We start from the raw sequence: 18,883 nt of genomic DNA, 5'->3' as shown, positions 1-18,883 counted from the left end.
TATAAACTATTTTAAATTCATTTACTTTCAACATAAAGGGCTTCATCTTATTTTCCATCCCAGGAAAGGCTACTGACATTTTTCTCCAAGTCAGATTTCCATGCTGAACTTGCTGGTGTTGTCAACGTCGTTTTTATTCCCGTGGTCAGGTACTGCTGTCTTGTCTCATTTTGATATTAACTTGAAGATAGTGGATACAAACATTTTCCTCAAAACTTATGAAATATGAACTCTGCAACTATATCTGCTCCAGCATAATTTTCTTTAATTGAAAGTTATTAAAACATGAACTTATTTACATTAATTAGCATTACTTGTAAAAAATACTGTCCTCGGTTACTTGTATAAAACAACAAAAGCATCGCAGGTAAGAAAAGTAGAAGAGAAAAACAAAAACCAACCAAACGTTGATTCATAATTACTCCACTAAACTACTTCACCATACACCCCAATACTCATTCATAATATTGACCTACAAACAATATATAATAATAACTTTTTGGTTTCTGTTATGTGTTAATATACACGTTAATGTAAAAAACCCATAGATATATCAGGAAATATATAGCAGATTGAACATATTCACATTCAGATAATATTACATTGTACAAATATTGAAGCCCCTTTTCACAGTTAGATTTCGTATTTTCATATCCTCTTAAACATACTTATCATGGCGGCAAGCAATCAAAACACATTTCAGTAGGCCTACTCATAAGATCATAGCTATTCTCTCGTCACTGTGCAAATTTCCTCCTCCCGACTGCTGTTTTCTTTTCTTTTCTTTTCTCTTCTTCTCTTTTTCTTTTCGCTCCAAGTTAGGCAGGCACACTAAAATTCATTTCCAATCAGAGAATTCAGATAATTGTTCTTGTCTTTATTTCTTGTTTGTCTACTTATGTTTGTAATTGTTTGTGTTTGTTTGTACTGGCATGGCAATATAAGCCTTCGACTTCTGCGCATGCCACAATATTGCTGCTTTTATACTTGTTAATGAGTCGTAGTCTTCTTACTTGTTAATGAGTCGTAGTTTTTATGGATTATTAACATTATTTTTTGGTTATATAAATATTTCTAGTTCTCATTAATGTTACTTTAAATCGACTCATTATGCATTTTTTGTCAGTAATATTGAAATAAATGTTTGTTTGAATTGAATTGAATTGAATTGAAAATTCTTAAGGTCACAGTTTTACTTTGTTCACATAGGCGTAGCCAGCGGGGTATTTACACCCCCCCCCCTCAATATTTTGTTAGGTCTGCCCGTATCCATTCAAATGTCCTTTTTTCACCAGCGCTTACCCCCCCCCCCTCAATATTTGTAAAGAGTCCACTTCTTTAAAAAAAAATCTGTGCCCTTCTTCAAAAACAAATCCTCCCTTACTTTTGTGCCGGCGGCCGTTATGTGTGCCTTTGTTTGAATTTCGCGCATGTATTTCCCTGGAAAACACCTAATATTGTCCGTTAGTGTGCATAATCGTCAGTTTTGAACAGTGCTCCAATCGATAGATGGTGCCAGCCTCCCCCCTTAGTTTCAGTTTTGATTTTACGGAGGCCAAGAGTCTGGAGAAAAAAAACCCCAAACGTGTCTACATAAATAGCACGGATGTGTATAAGTGCCCTTTTCCATACCCCCTCCCCAATCAAAATGACCTTGCTACGCCACTGCTACACATAATCACTTACATTTGGTTGCACAAGAGCACACGATCTGATTTCCAAGATGAAAATTACACACTCCAGAAACTTGATTCACACTTCAGAAATTGACCCTATGGTTTAATTGGCTTCATTTCCTGGTCATCGTCAGAAGCAGCACTCACTTGTGCGTCAGGCCTCCTTTCCCATGCAGGACTCCATTTAATACATTTCTTCTCTGAATATACCTGCATTTATAACAATCAGTATAGAAACAACATACTAAGCTTTTTATAATGACCTGATCATGAAGTTGATTACATTAAGCATATTACAAAATATCAATTTATGACTAATAATGACTTAACCGGTGGGTTAAAACATGTTTTTTACGGAAAAAACTATTTTGTACCATCCGGACGAAAATATTTCCCTGTTAACGCTAGTTGGGACGGCCCGATTTCAACCAGATTTCAGCCCACACGCGCACGTACGTAAGTCCTTGGAAAAAGAACTCATTGACTGACTACAACAAATATGTTTTGGAGTATTCAAAAACAAACTATCACATGACCATGAAGTACCTCTTCCCCAACCTCGTCCCCAGGGTGTCGAGCAGTACACGCCCACCACTTTACCTGCTCTCTCACCCTGGTATTGGATCATTTGCATGTGCAAACTTTTTGCACACGTATGCAAATGAGGAATAGTCTGGTGCCTGACTGTACGTTACATTAGCATTTGTTTTTGTATGCGGTGTCTGGGGTAAAAACACAATCAATTCGTCGCGCCGTGAGTTACGAAAACACGATTGTTTTCGAAGTTAATATACGGATACGGTTACAAACTTATCCCGCCAATATGCAATATCACATTTCATATAAATATGAACAAATTGGAAGGGAATGAGCAATTTTGAGAAGGCGTGGACGTTATAATTACAATGATCGTGAAAACACATAATGCACTGAAAGTAGCAACACCAACTACACGATATTAGTCCATTACTAACCAATTGCGGTATCGAATCAGGACACAGAAGGAAAGTTTTCTATCCAAGGCTTACTATTGGAAACGAGGTTGGAAATAAAGTAAGCACTGGGGACGAGGTTGCCTCTTCCTTCCCCCTCCGGTAAATCACAACTTCTATTTATAGGCGAAGCAAATTTAAATGTCACAAATAGCCCCGAGCAATTGCTCGTGGTCCAAAACATAAACATACCAACATTTTGTAGGGTAGGAAAAGGGATAAATTATTAGGAGTCATTAAAGTTGGACACATTTTGTCCACAACCCTACTTACCATGCGGATGCACAGAATGGCAATGAAGATCAATGCGACTATCAACCCGACCTCTAGCGCATTCACATAAACGGCATTCTCAGCAGGTTTGTTGGCAGTTGGTGTACCTTTGTCAGCCCAAACAAGCGTTGTTCCTGAAAGAGACAAACGGCACTCAGATGCAATATCTGACTTGGTTCAATTGATGACTGACTTACTTCAATTGATATCTGACTTGATTCAATCGATATCTTTATACTGGAAATATGACCCAATCTCCGAGTTTCATTGTTCCATTACCCAAATAGAACCCTTACGTCTGACGTCACATCTGAGGACCTTTGTTTTTTTCATCTGCGATGTGCGATACGCATTCGTATACATTTTTATTGCCACTGAATTTAATAAAACAAAAATATGTCTGATTGAGGGCGCACTGTGCAAGGGGTCTATACGCCAACAACACTTCAAGTTTGGGGAAGGAATTTTCATTCGTGTTCCCTGAATCAATTTAACAAATTGTAAGCTCTTGAATGGGATGGTGCCAGGCTATTTTTTAATTGGAGTGCGTTCCAAGCCTCAATTTAGTTTTGTTAAACATTCTAAACATGGTTCAACGAGAGAAAACAGCATTAACAAACCCGTAGGTACATCAGTGACAATACGGAATCACGGACGGTCAGTTTTAAGGCAGGATCGTTTGCATTTTCCCAACACGGAATTTAAACTATTGTTAAAAGACTAAATTTGGTTAAAGGATCATACCAGTGAAATTAGTTCCGTCTGGATTGCTATCATTTAGAAGAGACAACTGTCTTTTTTTGGAAAGAAAAAGAGTACTACATAGACGAAATCATGATACGTGATCAGAATTAATATCCACTGACAGAGTTAAAATGTCAGGTTCTGTATACATTCTTCTTTGGATTGTATTGGTGTTGATACAGGAAACGAAAAAAATACATAAGAAGCAAATGATTCCATATGTATATACTGCCCCTTATGCATGGCTTTGACATGACACCTCTACCTACCTGGATTGTCAGCCTGAACTTCCTCATGAGATACTGTGGTGTGATGAGCTTTGGTAACGCGTACCCTCATGCGTGCGCCTTTGTCAACAACGGCAATACCTATTGCCTCACACGCGTAGACTTTCTCATAGTCAACTGCTTCCACTTGGACTGATGCTGAAGTTGAAAAGGTGTTGCTCCTCAACGACGACCCTGATTGGTAGATTTCAAATCGATGGATATATTTCGATAGATTTTGAAATTCGTGAAGCGGATAAAAAAAAATAGAAATAATCTCAAACACCTTGATGAGATCAAACACCTTACATAAGCAAGCCTGATATAGGGTCTAACCATCAAAACAGAAATCTGGCGCCGAACATGTAAAGAAATCATCAGTGAACGGCCCGGAGGTATCGATATACGGCGAGCTTAAAATGACCATCCCTGTTAATATATTTCCGCATTTCCAGGATATGGAAAATCTGGTGGTTACTTTGTGTTTCCGTATAATATGTGTAGTACGGTTTAGAGACGACATGTTCCTTTCTGATAAGGCAAACAGTCAAACCAAACAGCAATATACAGCATTATGTTGGGAAGAATGATGCTTACCGGTGTATGCGGGTAGAACTTCACGCCAAACTGATGTGGAGGCATTGAGTTCAGTCTTCCCGCCCAAAAACAGGTGGAGCCATCTCAGTTCAACTGCAGGTTTGACCTGCTCCATGACGCAGGTCAGGTTATGCACCGTGCTGTCGTCTCGTACTCTCACCTCGCACGTGTCTGCATCGTGGTCTTGATTGCAGCCGATGACGGTAGGATACGGCCGACTCGGGGACACTGTTGATGGGAAGAGTTGAGAAAGTCAACAGTTAACGTGGCTGTAAAATAATAATAATAATAATAACAACTAGAGGTCCATGTCTGTTTGAAACAGGTAGGGCTGTATATCAGAATATTTCAAAAATATTCTGTATTGATGACGTCATGACGCATTTCTCACAATTGTAACATTTGTCTGCCAATCCTATTGTAAGAAATGAATGTAGTATGTTTCGTCCGTTACTTAATGCACTTTTATGATGACGTCACATGCCCTACGATGACGTCATCTTGACAACACTTGTCAGTGCGCATTTTTGCATTTTGGTCTTGGTTTGAACCAAGTTTGAAGTCAATACGATGTAAGTAAGTGTTTAATTGTGGAAGCGGAATAAAAATGTAAATGTTAAATCATTAAAAATCAACCGATGACGTCATGGTGACGTCATTTAAGTTTGTGCATACTAGTCCCTATACTAGCTATAGGGACTATGCCTATGCTGACGTTGAATGGCGACAAAGACTAATGCCAAAAGTGGCATTCACAAAAGATGACGACGCAGAGATCGTAAAGGAGACGAATCAGCTCTTTATGGAACTCATGAGTCCAGGAAGGAGATTTAAGTTTTAAGTGACAATCATAATAATCATTTACCCTTGTCACAAACTTCAACCTTTCCTGCTTGCAACATTTTCAAGTGTGGTTTCAACTTAAAGAAGTAGGTTCCCTCATTGGAGGCGGTGACGTTCTCAATGATGAGATTGAACTCATCGTCGATATCATAGACGCCCTCTGGGATCCCGTTTTGGGGAGCCGCTCGTTCAAGGAAATACGAGATGAGCAGGGCTGTGTCGCTCATTGAGCCATAGTGCCAGTACATCGCAACAATGTCTTTAGGCGAGATTTGGCGAGATTGGACTAAAGGACAGGGCACGATCCCTCGGTGGCCTCGTTCCAAGAACACGGTTCCATCAGTGATCGCTAGGACGAATCCGCCTGAAACAAGATATCTGATTTTACTTTAAATTGTCTAAATCTCTTGCTCTGCAAAACTATTCCTGGAGTTGTGCTGTTTGTACCAAAGGCAAATGCTTATAGTCCAATTAAATGATGTCAAATTTGATTTAAAGTCCAATTTTTTAATGTGAACCAAAAGACATCCAGATTTGCACTAATAAAAACATATCAACGGAAAACCATTGCAGTAGTGCACAAAGCGTGGTTCAGTGATTTCTCCCAATGACGGATTTACCGAACAGTTTTTGCCCGTAGTACCCACATCGGTATAGTATTTGCATACCCGTAATAACCACATTTCCCGTCCATTCCCCAAGCTCTTTATTTGATAGATTGGAACTACAAAATATTGCGATTTACAATGAATTGAGATTCCATAATGTACTTACAGCATATCAACAATGATAGCCACTGCATTTCTCATCAGTTTGTTGTCTCTGTAAATGAAAGCAAAGCTGCAAACAAACACATTATATTTATATTATTAATATTTTATTACATCTATTATAACCCTTGTGAAACATTAAAGACGTTTTACTTGTAAATCCTTGCCATGAATAAGGACATGCTGAGGCCCCAAATTCGATGTGTTATACGCTGTAGAAATGGTTACGTCCTGATGCGTTCAACATTAATTTAATTTGCGCCAACAATGATGACATTTGCGCAAGTGGGAAGGACTGTTTGTCGTCGACGAGCGACGAACGTCGCCAACAAAGGCGAACGTCTTACTGAGTCATTAGCTTTGTTTTCCATACGCCCAGTTACTCACTGATTATTTCTGTTTCTAAAACTTTGTAAATGGCAACATTTAACTTAATCGTTTTAGAGATGGGTGGAAAACCCCAGAATTATCTTGTACGAAAACATGGAATGAGGTAAGACTACAAACTATTTCCATGTGTGGACTGGGGCAGGAATCAAATCTGGGCCATAGAGGTGGAACTGGAAGGCAAGTTACAAACCACTGCGCTGATCATTGGGTCAATGAAACATACTTGCTCGTTGGGGAGTATACAGATTGATGCTGCAATTCCGACGGAAGCAGCTATAAAACCAATTACAATTACCATAACAGTTTATCATTATTCGTCCTGTTTACAATTCTTGTTAACCCTTAGAAATAATGCACCTACCAAAAAGCGCACTGTAAATACGTCACAAGACCTGCTTACCGATACAAAGTGAGATAGTTGACACAAGGTCCTTCTGAAGCAGGCGTACTTGTGTGTATGGCCAATAAGTCGTTACTCTAGGTAGACTTCAAGTTCGATGTTAGAGAAAAGATCCCACGGGAAGAGCGAGTAGAACCTTTGTGAGGGAGAGCGAGTTGTAGCTATGTTTGGTGTGGGTTGCTAAATATAGCCCTGACCGTGTGATTGATTAATCATGATTAATAATCAATTTATTTATCTATTTTACCTTTATCGCTTGGCAATTGGCCAAAGTACAGACAATTTGCCGTCGTATTTTTAGACAAATTAGTAGAAATCAAGGAGGGAAATCACATATTTCAGTGGTGGAAGGTTATGAATTCCAGGCAAAAAAAAAAGGATTCAGGTAGGGATTGAAAACCCAAACCACATGTATGTCCAGGCGGGATTCGAACCTGAGTCACTGAGGTGGAAAGTATCATACGCCAACATGAGTTATTTTTTTTATCAACCTATGTATAGGTTTATGTCCGGTTAGGTCTTGTCTCTGACTCGATAATCATTAATAACAATATCAAACTAAATGTAAACTCTCAAAGACGGCGTCATATTATATGATTTGATGTTCCCTGAAGCAGAACACGAACAAACATATTGAGCTCAAGTTCCTCAACTAGCGGACATGAAAATTGCATTAATAAGCTGAAGATTGAGAAGAGAGATAAACCTCGTGAAGGATCTAGCTCCACTCCCCTTTGGAGGCCCCATTGAAATTTCTGTGTGTTTTCGAATACTCGGTCGGGTGCTCATACCATTGTTCAATGAAGTGTTTCCAATTATTGCATACATTGCAACGACCGAAAGCAGAATAATTTCAAACCAAACACTTTCACTCGCATGACTCTATTCCATTAAATTTGCACGATATTCTTTCTTGTCATAAATAAGAGACTCTATATTTATAACAAAATATTACAAAATTTATAAACAAGAAATTTTCCTTTAAATAAAACATTAATGGCCTAAAATCCATAGCTTATATCAAGTGAAAATTGATGTTTTTAGAATGTATATAAATTACACTATGCTTTTATCAAATGAGTCCCCTGTCATAATAGCACACGCGCACACAACCTTTTATGCATATTATACTTGCGTGAAAGACGTTGTTTCCCTTTTTTTGCCTTCCTTTGTTTCTGTTGGAATCTTTAACTCCATTTTCCTTAATGACAAAAACTATTTCTATATAGAAGAGAGACTTGTGGGTAGATTGTCCCTATTGTGCTTACTACCTCATGAAGAATGGGTATGTACTTTGGAACAGTGAGCAAGTTCCCCTTTTTGGTGATCCCCCCAAAGTTTGAAAACCGTTCCGCCGCCGCTGCCAAAGCACTTGTAATAACAGTTAATGGGTATGTACTTTGGAACAGTGAGCAAGTTCCCCTTTTTGGTGATCACCCCCCCCCCCCCCTAAGTTTGAAAACCGTTCCGCCGCCGCCGCTGCCAAGCACTTGTATAGCAGTGAATGGGTATGTACTTTGGAACAGTGAGCAAGTTCCCCTTTTTGGTGATCACCCCCCCCCCCCCCCCCCCCTAAGTTTGAAAACCGTTCCGCCGCCGCTGCCAAAGCACTTGTAATAGCAGTGAATGGGTATGTACTTTGGAACAGTGAGCAAGTTCCCCTTTTTGGTGATCTTCCCCCCCCCCCCCAAGTTTGAAAACCGTTCCGCCGCCGCTGCCAAGCACTTGTAATAACAGTTATGGTATAAATTTTTTTATCTCCACGGTTCGATAATAATAAACATTAAATCATCTGTCCAGTGTGTAAACACTTAATCTTCGTTATCTAACGCACAATATTGTCACAATATTGTCACGATTTGAAGTGTATTTACACTGTTCCCCTTTTTGGTGATCACCCCCCCCCCCCCCCCAAGTTTGAAAACCGTTCCGCCGCCGCTGCTGCAAAGCACTTTTAATAACAGTTAATGGGTATGTACTTTGGAACAGTGAGCAAGTTCCCCTTTTTTGGTGATCCCCCCCCCCAAAGTTTGAAAACCGTTCCGCCGCCGCTGCCAAGCAGCTTGTAATAACAGTTAATGGGTATGTACTTTGGAACAGTGAGCAAGTTCCCCTTTTTGGTGATCCCCCCAAAGTTTGAAACCGTTCCGCCGCGCCGCTGCCAAAGCACTTGTAATAACAGTTAATGGGTATGTACTTTGGAACAGTGAGCAAGTTCCCCTTTTTGGTGATCACCCCCCCCCCCTAAGTTTGAAAACCGTTCCGCCGCCGCTGCCAAAGCACTTGTAATAGCAGTGAATGGGTATGTACTTTGGAACAGTGAGCAAGTTCCCCTTTTTGGTGATCACCCCCCCCCCCCCTAAGTTTGAAAACCGTTCCGCCGCCGCTGCCAAAGCACTTGTAATAGCAGTGAATGGGTATGTACTTTGGAACAGTGAGCAAGTTCCCCTTTTTGGTGATCTTCCCCCCCCCCCCCAAGTTTGAAAACCGTTCCGCCGCCGCTGCCAAAGCACTTGTAATAACAGTTATGGTATAAATTTTTTTATCTCCACGGTTCGATAATAATAAACATTAATCATCTGTCCAGTGTGTAAACACTTAATCTTCGTTATCTAACGCACAATATTGTCACAATATTGTCACGATTTGAAGTGTATTTACACTGTTCCCCTTTTTGGTGATCACCCCCCCCCCAAGTTTGAAAACCGTTCCGCCGCCGCTGCCAAGGCACTTTTAATAACAGTTAATGGGTATGTACTTTGGAACAGTGAGCAAGTTCCCCTTTTTGGTGATCCCCCCCCCCCCAAAGTTTGAAAACCGTTCCGCCGCCGCTGCCAAAGCACTTGTAATAACAGTTAATGGGTATGTACTTTGGAACAGTGAGCAAGTTCCCCTTTTTGGTGATCCCCCCCCACCCCTAAGTTTGAAAACCGTTCCGCCGCCGCTGCCAAAGCACTTGTAATAACAGTTAATGGGTATGTACTTTGGAACAGTGAGCAAGTTCCCCTTTTTGGTGATCTCCCCCCCCCCCCCAAGTTTGAAAACCGTTCCGCCGCCGCTGCCAAAGCACTTGTAATAACAGTTATGGTATAAATTTTTTTTATCTCCACGGTTCGATAATAATAAACATTAATCATCTGTCCAGTGTGTAAACACTTAATCTTCGTTATCTAACGCACAATATTGTCACAATATTGTCACGATTTGAAGTGTATTTACACTGTTCCCCTTTTTGGTGATCACCCCCCCCCCCCAAGTTTGAAAACCGTTTCCGCCGCCGCTGCCAAAGCACTTTTAATAACAGTTAATGGGTATGTACTTTGGAACAGTGAGCAAGTTCCCCTTTTTGGTGATCCCCCCCAAAGTTTTGAAAACCGTTCCGCCGCCGCTGCCAAAGCACTTGTAATAACAGTTAATGGGTATGTACTTTGGAACAGTGAGCAAGTTCCCCTTTTTGGTGATCACCCCCCCCCCCCAAGTTTGAAAACCGTTCCGCCGCCGCTGCCAAGCACTTTTAATAACAGTTTAATGGGTATGTACTTTGGAACAGTGAGCAAGTTCCCCTTTTTGGTGATCCCCCCCCCCCAAAGTTTGAAAACCGTTCCGCCGCCGCTGCCAAAGCACTTGTAATAACAGTTAATGGGTATGTACTTTGGAACAGTGAGCAAGTTCCCCTTTTTGGTGATTACCCCCCCCCCCCACCCCTAAGTTTGAAAACCGTTCCGCCGCCGCTGCCAAAGCACTTGTAATAACAGTTAATGGGTATGTACTTTGGAACAGTGAGCAAGTTCCCCTTTTTGGTGATCCCCCCCAAAGTTTGAAAACCGTTCCGCCGCCGCTGCCAAAGCACTTGTAATAACAGTTAATGGGTATGTACTTGGAACAGTGAGCAAGTTCCCTTTTTGGTGATCCCCCCCAAAGTTTGAAAACCGTTCTGCCGCCGCTGCCAAAGCACTTTTAATAACAGTTAATGGGTATGTACTTTGGAACAGTGAGCAAGTTCCCCTTTTTGGTGATCCCCCCAAAGTTTGAAAATCGTTCCGCCGCCGCTGCCAAAGCACTTGTAATAACAGTTAATGATTATGTACTTTGGAACAGTGAGCAAGTTCCCCTTTTGGTGATCCCCCCCCCACCCCTAAGTTTGAAAACCGTTCCGCCGCCGCTGCCAAAGCACTTGTAATAACAGTTAATGGGTATGTACTTTGGAACAGTGAGCAAGTTCCCCTTTTTGGTGATCTTCCCCCCCCCAAGTTTGAAAACCGTTCCGGCCGCCGCTGCCAAAGCACTTGTAATAACAGTTAATGGGTATGTACTTTGGAACAGTGAGCAAGTTCCCCTTTTTGGTGATCACCCCCCCCCCCCCAAGTTTGAAAACCGTTCCGCCGCCGCTGCCAAAGCACTTGTAATAACAGTTAATGGTATGTACTTTGGACAGTGAGCAAGTTCCCTTTTTGGTGATCTTCCCCCCCCCCAAGTTTGAAAACCGTTCCGCCGCCGCTGCCAAAGCACTTGTAAAGTTATTGTATAATTTTTTTTATCTCCACGGTTCGATAATAATAAACATTAAATCATCTGTCCAGTGTGTAAACACTTAATCTTCGTTATCTAACGCACAATATTGTCACGATATGAAGTGTATTTACGCTGTTATTTCGCTTGTGTAAACTCAGACGGTTGTGTACTATATCGTCGCTTTGCTCACAAACCTCAAAATTTGACAAAAGTTCATTCTGAGATAATCGCATTTGAAGTTATTCATTTTTCCAAGGACATTTTCGACCATTTTGCAGTAACAGAATTCGGAAATTTTTACATTGTCCGATAGGATATGATTTTCTCTTTGTTAGTTCATAGTTGTTTGTTGAAAATAGTTCGTAATTAAACAGTAATTCATTAATAAAACTTTTTTGCACTTCGTGAGAACATCAGAACTTTGGCTCCCATATTTTGCCAATTACTTTGTACACAGTTTTAATCACTTCGTGGGATCATGAATCTTTTTTTCGACGCAACAAACTTGTTACTTTTGCGCGTCACGACAGTTGAACGCGCGCGCGTCTGTTCTTTTTCAACATCGTTCGCGCGCGCGTGCATGCTTCCATCCTGCCGCGTATAAACCATTGTATAATTTCTGGCCCTGCTCACGAGGTGACTTTTTGTCACTTCGTGAGAACTTTATACACTTTTTTACACTTTGTGAAAATGAAAATCACCGATTTCAGGCTATTTGTCAATTGTTTGTTTACAATAATTAAGAAAATAAACAATATTTTGCCTTGAAACTTGGTCTAATTGTCCCTTGAGACAACTATAATAAAATGGCTAGTAAAACTCAAAATCGAATAATTATCGATTTTGGAGGTTTTTGTCAGTTCGTTAGCAAAGCGACGATATGAACCTAGCAACCCGTTGTGTAAACTGTTGTTACACAACTGGTTGCTAGGTTCATATAGCACACAGCCGAAATAACAGTGTATAGTCTGAAGTTTGATGTTGTTTGCTTGCTGTCGATTTAATGGTTGCTAATGAGTACCATTTTGTAGTTGCAGTGGCGTACAAGGTCCAACTTGAGGGGACGCCTATGGTGCATATATTTGTTTGGCGGGGGGGGGGGGGAGGCACTGAAGGCAAATGATATTGTTTTCAATTAAAGATTTTAAATGGATGAAGGAAGGGATCCGGGGGGCACGGACATCCGCTGGCGGGTGGGGGGGGGGGGGGGCAGTGCTACGCCATTGTGTACATTGGTTAATTTGTTTTATTTAAAGAAAAATCTTAGTGGGCCTGATATTTCGAGAAAAAAAAGGATGTGTCAATAACAATTCTGTAAATGATATCAATGAGGTTATTATGTGCCAACCAACTCCACCCATATCCTTCGCCTCCTCTCCATCTCCAAGAATATAAATTATATACATAGACCTGCTTTAGATACAGGGTAAGTCAAAGAAACCGAAACCCAAATGGCAAGACCAATTCCTAAATGAAATTTTGCCTGAAGCACTTTCAAAATCTAGCACATGAAAGCCCAATAAAAAAGCTTTTAGTACAACAATCATTTAAATCACTCATGTAGGCATACTTTTCAATTTAGGGAATTATGAACACCTACACCGTTTTAATGTTCCGTCCACGGATCACAAAAAAGCTATGTGTTCTTTCAGCAAGACGAAATCAATTCATATAGGGACGAGTGTGAATCGATTTCGTTTTGCGAACTTTGAAACGGTGTTTGTGTTCACAATTCTGGATGTTACAGAGTAGGGGCGCCCAATGTTTCTGTGCTCCACCGGACACACGGCCTCCGTAAAAATCAAATAGTGGGGGGGGGGGGGGGGGGGGGGGGGGGGGGGGGGGGGCTGGGGCTGGACACCAGCTTTCTATAGGGTCCTGTTCAAAACCGAATTCATGTCATTGTCAGACAATAGTTACGCGTTCCACGGGACGTTAAGATAAACAGCCAATCGTGAAAAAAAGACAATTTATGTTGAACCCGCTAATCATGAATTCGTAATTTTTTTTTTCCAATTGCCACAGTTTGGTGTTTCAAATTTGATTGCTTTGCAAGAAAAAAAATCTTGAATCCAGGTCATTTTGTTTTTGACTCACCATGCTTTATAGTCACATTTCAAAAACATCCTTAAATTGAATTGCGATATTGCAGCGTCCAAGATGGCAATTCGTACAGTGTTCCTGGCAGTGCTTCTTCCATACTGCATCGTTGCTTTGCCGAATGGACGAACGGTAGACCACCACCCCGAAGTTTGTACCAGCAGTCACCGGGGGATCACCATTCTAGCAACACGACCACTGGCCCAGTACCTGTGGTCATGATTAATGACACCTATACCGCAAGACAACCCATAAAGGGTAAAGGCAGTGACGAAAATTGATCAAGGCACCTATTCTTAAATCCCTATACTTCTTGACCCACTCAACATGTCAGTATTAGTGGTTGCAGAGTGTAACCAGTTGACTGTGTCCAGCCCAGCCCAACCCAGCCAAGCCCAGCCCAGCACAGCCAGTGAAGCCCAGGACAGCCCAGCCCAGCCCAGCCCATGCAATGTCAGGCCCAGTGCGCAGCCCAGCCCATACCTATCTAATCCACTCCAACCCAACCCAGCCTATTCTTTCCCAATCCTGCCCAGTTCAGCCCTGCATCCCAGCCCACTTAAGTCCTGCCCAATCAAACCCAATCCAGTCTAGCCAAACCAAGCCCAGCCCCGCCTGACTCCCAATCCATCACAGCCCAGTCCAGCCCAGCCCAACCCAAACCAGCCTAGCCCAGCCCCATCCGTGCCTCCCATCCCAACCTATGGAGTAGCCCAGCCCAGCCCTGCCCTGCTTAGCCAAGCCCATCCCTTCACATCTCATCCTATCCGATTCCAGCACAGCCCATCCCGTCTTATTCAATCCGCAGTCAAGCCCAGCCTAACCCAGTTTAACCCATCCAACCTATATCAGCCCAGCCCAGCGCAGTCCAGCCCAGCATAACCCAGCCCAGTCCAGTCCAGCACAACCCAGCCAAGCCTAGCCCAGCCAATTCGAGCCAATAAGCCATTTGCGTGTAACCTATACCCTTTGGGATTTACATTGAAAACCGTCTGGTACAATGACCTGCTCAGAATGCTTGGCACATTTTAACTGTGAATTCTCCAGACCAAAGACACTGTTGCTAATCACATGATTCGGGGCAAGCTCTTGCATAGTTACGTAAGAGACGCTCAGCACCAATACATCGTTCACAATGGGTGATAATGGCACAAAGACACCAGACCATGCCGGAGCTGGGGGTTGCTAGCATAAGGCTTGCCCCGAATCACGTGACATAGTAACAGTCTCTTTAGTCGGGAGAATGCTAGGTTAAAACGTGCAAAGCATTGTATTAAGTCAGCGTTCCAGATTTTATTCAAATTTAACACGCAAATGGCTTATTCCAGCTCACCAAGCCCATGCACACCTGTAGATGACCCCACCTTTAACCCTAACGACATCATCATCATAATTCAAACTACGCTGCTTTTCTTAATCTTGTAACAAACAACAGTGACAGTCCGCTCCAGTGTAAACTTCGCCGGTTCCTTCGTTCAGGCAAGAAGCCAATCAGACTCAGCTAAGATGAATGCTCTTGGAACGTTCAGCATCGTTCCCAAAGATCGCAAGTTCTTGCCTGCACCTCCGCTGCGGTGAGAAGGCTACTCAAATTCTCGACTTACACAATTCCGTAATTATTTCAAATCAAGCACTTATACTCCCCAGAGCCAATTGACGTATGCTATCGGTGTTTTATTGTTTGCATGCTTTAGCATGTTTACGCGGTCAGACAGTTGGTTGTTTTCTTATTCGAAAGTGACAAAGTCACTCTATCCAACCATGGAGGAATACCATAAGCATATTCGAGGTGAACAGTCTATGTAATAGAATTAGAAAGCCACGGTCTATAATTTTTGAATAAATTCGCTGATTAATTAGGAAAGACAACCGCATTTTGACCTCCAGATTTTGACCAATCAGCGGGCGCTTTCTATATCGGGTCTTCTGGTTGTTGTATTACAAAACACTGCATTCGAATTGACCAATCAAACCATTAGTCCTGTTTTGGGAATGAAATGACGTCACGATTTAGTTAAGTCGACTCCGATTGGCTGGCGCGCGGCTTGCATATATTATGCCTGCTTAGACATATCAGACGTTATACAGGAGACTTGGCTCCGTGGATAACGGGTGATACTCAGACAAATTCGAGGTATGGCAGACACAATAGGAGGGCGCTGTTTGAATTGGTAAAGTCTTTTGTATTTATCCAAACCTATACCTCAAATAGTCTGCCATACCTCAAATAGGCTATTGGAGGTATTCCTCCAAGACATTCTCGAGTTAAAATTAATTTAATCGATAAGATTCCCAATCAATTTTCTAACTCTTTCAATGTAACGGTATTTTTCACACTAAATTGTCACTTTGTAGAATGAGAGTGTTTGTCAGTTAGTTGACTGTTTCATTGCATGGCTGTAGCTGATGATATTTATGTTACATTCTGGTTGTGTTTCGGTTTTTCAGATAGTCAACCAGTCAGTCGGTCGGTCGGTTGGCTATTGGTTGTGTTGAAAGGTTGAATCATCGGGTTTGTTTGATTGTTCCGGTAGGAATCCTGGTCCCACAACAACAAGAATCCCAAGACGGAAATAACTGCAACGTGGATGCCGCCATCCGATGATCGAGGATCTATTGCACGTGTTGCTGAACCTGTTTCGGTTGTCAAAAATCTACGGCTCAGTGTTTAAAACACAAATGTATTCGGAAACAGAATTGTTCGTCAAATTCTTCTATAAAAGCAAGATAAATAGGATCATTCTTGTCATCGCAAGGGAAACCATTGTGAAGTGTCCAGCCAGCGTCAGTTGCTATTGGAAAAGTGAAATCACAGCCTCTGTCTTACGTATACAGTGCTGCACCTAGCCTGGATTTGTATACGACAGGTCTCTGCCTTGACATTTGGATGATTTTCGGTGAAAAAAATCGTCAATAATCTTCAAACTGTATTAAACACCGAGACTCTTCTTGTACCATGGTGGCTTCTCTGGAAATTCAAGATGCTTTCTGTTAAATTTTCTGTTCAGATTTACCAGAGGTCCCCCGCCATTTTTTTTGGGAAATATTCTTCTCTCCCAACACATCCCTAAAATTGTTGTCAATCCCTGGGCCCAGGTCTAAATGTAAGCCCGGCCTCTATGCGAAATAGACCAACAAGTCAGGCTTTATTTCGAATAAAATTGCCAAAGTTTGAAGCCACATATCAACAATACTTTATTAACATAAATATTTCTACAATCCATCCCAAGTATAGGCCTTAAGGACCTCTCATTCAAAAATAAATTGTGGGGGGTACAACATGTTAATGAGCTCGTGCACACTAATGTACAGGTTTATGGTGGTGTATGTGCCCCCTTTAATGAAACGTTTTGGAGCCTTTTTTTGAAAACAATAACTAAATTAATACAGAGAAAATTTACCTGAAATACAGTGACCAAAAAAATATAAATGTAATGTAAGCAATGTCCTTGCTTGCTTTTCTAAAATGGGCCACTACAATTTGTTCTACTGCTACTGATTTCAGAAAAAGGCCGGAGTCGAGAGCATAATTAATTGCCTTTGAAAAAAAACTTGGGGGGCGCGAATGCATTTTCTGAAAAAAAAAGATAATTGTCCGAACCCCGATAAGAAAAATATTGTCCGACCGCCTCAATTAAAACAAGAGGGGTCGAGTTCATTTCCATAAAAAAGTTGTCAAATTCCCTATATTAAGAAAAGGGGGGTCGAGTGCGTTAATTGCTTTTAAAAATTTTGAGAAAAGGGGTCGGGTGCAATTCCTTTGAAAAAAATTTTTTTCTGACCCCCCTAATTTTAGAAAAGGGTTTCCAGTGCATTTCCTTGAAAAAGTCCGAACACCCATTTCAGAAAAGGGGGTCGAGAAGCTTTAACACCGCGAGGGCGTAAGTGATCTTTTTTGAGGTGAGAAATAAAAGAAAAGAATAGGCGCGTGTGAAATGTCAAGCCATAGCTTAGTAATTTGGAAAGAGCCATAATTATTTTCTCGTGGCTAGTTGTTTTTCCTACAGATTCCTACTCGTTTAGACCCAGTGTGACTGTGACTACGGTACTCCTCACCATCACGTTATTCCTGCTGACTGTCCTGATGGGATCCATGTAGTTGCCAGTGCAGCGCCCTCTACGACAGATATGACCTCATTTCCATTTGGTCCATTGGCCAGACCATGTGTAGCAAGACTTCAATTGTGTTAATTTCTTTGTTTCATCACCAAAAAGTGAAAAAAATATATGATAGCCTTTCGTAATGAGAAGCTTAATATCTTTTTTAGGCAGGTACTCTTATAACGTAAACCCTATGGGTATCAGGGGGCGGGGTCACAACCCCCCATCCTATAATAATAATTAATCCTGAGTGCTTCCACTGATCGGCATTAAATCGGTGATCTCTCCAAAATTCTATCAGGGGTCAATAATTATGGTACCAAACCAGTTGTGAAGGATGCCCAATGTTACCATGGTAACCAGTTCAGTTTTTAAATTGTCATTTTTTAAACCATGAATATGTGATTTTTTTTTGGATAGAACGCAATGTTTTCTTTGCCCAGGCTTATCATGACTGTGTACTTGGATTTGATTCTACAATTCTTGACCACCCGATTAACTACAATGCATGCTGGGAATCTCATTATGGCCGAGTGATTTGAATGATTCTTGTACTAAAAGAAAGCCTATATGAATTGGGCTTTCATATCCTAGATTTTGAAAGTGCTACACGCAGAAATTCACTAAAACAATAGTCCTGACATTTGAGTTTCGCTTTTTTTTACTCACCCTGTACTGTGTTAGCTTCATTTGTTTTGCTTTGTGCATTCTTGACATTGCTTTGTCAAATATTTTGTAGTTTTCTCGATCTTCTCCGACTTTGAGAGTTCGATGTTTGTTTTGAAATACAATCAAACATTCGTTGTTAATATTGGCATTTGCTGCAAAGTTATCTTTTATACAATTAATGTTTGGATATTTTTACTGAGGTAAATATTACAATGAAAGAACTGAAATGGCAAAGCCGGATGCATGCATCCACGTTGTGACATATATGCACATAAAACATGCATCGTGTGGCACATATGTCGTGACCTTATACGATATTGTATACATGGTTGTATATTTTGTTTCAAGTTGACAGCTGCAGTTGGCAGACTACTTATCATATTTTTTTTACTGGTATTATTTGAAGTTCATGCATGACTGCCGCAGCATGTATATAATATGGTATATGTGTGACCCTTGCTGGTCGGGGTCAATAATTTGGAAGAGGACACGGCAACTATGCGCTGAAGGTTTATTTCTGAAAAACACGAAAAGGAAAGACGTTATAAAT

At 41.2% G+C, this 18,883-nt stretch overlaps 1 protein-coding gene across 1 annotated transcript; it reads right to left on the bottom strand.

Annotated features, from left to right (window-relative positions):
- Positions 1-5,378: 5,378 nt before the first annotated feature.
- LOC119738564 lies at positions 5,379-6,995 on the bottom strand. Its single transcript, XM_038213471.1, has 3 exons — positions 6,952-6,995; positions 6,166-6,213; positions 5,379-5,755 (listed from the first exon to the last, which is right to left on the bottom strand). The coding sequence occupies exons 2-3, from the start codon at positions 6,191-6,193 to the stop codon at positions 5,406-5,408; spliced, it is 378 nt and encodes a 125-aa protein (XP_038069399.1). The 5' UTR covers positions 6,194-6,213; positions 6,952-6,995; the 3' UTR covers positions 5,379-5,405.
- Positions 6,996-18,883: the final 11,888 nt, after the last annotated feature.

This window comes from Patiria miniata, unplaced genomic scaffold, assembly GCF_015706575.1.
Source record: "Patiria miniata isolate m_02_andy unplaced genomic scaffold, ASM1570657v1 HiC_scaffold_3, whole genome shotgun sequence".
Taxonomy (NCBI): Eukaryota; Metazoa; Echinodermata; class Asteroidea; order Valvatida; family Asterinidae; genus Patiria; species Patiria miniata.
The sequence above is the reverse complement of the archived record's forward strand: the minus strand, read 5'-3'. Positions and strand labels throughout refer to the sequence as shown.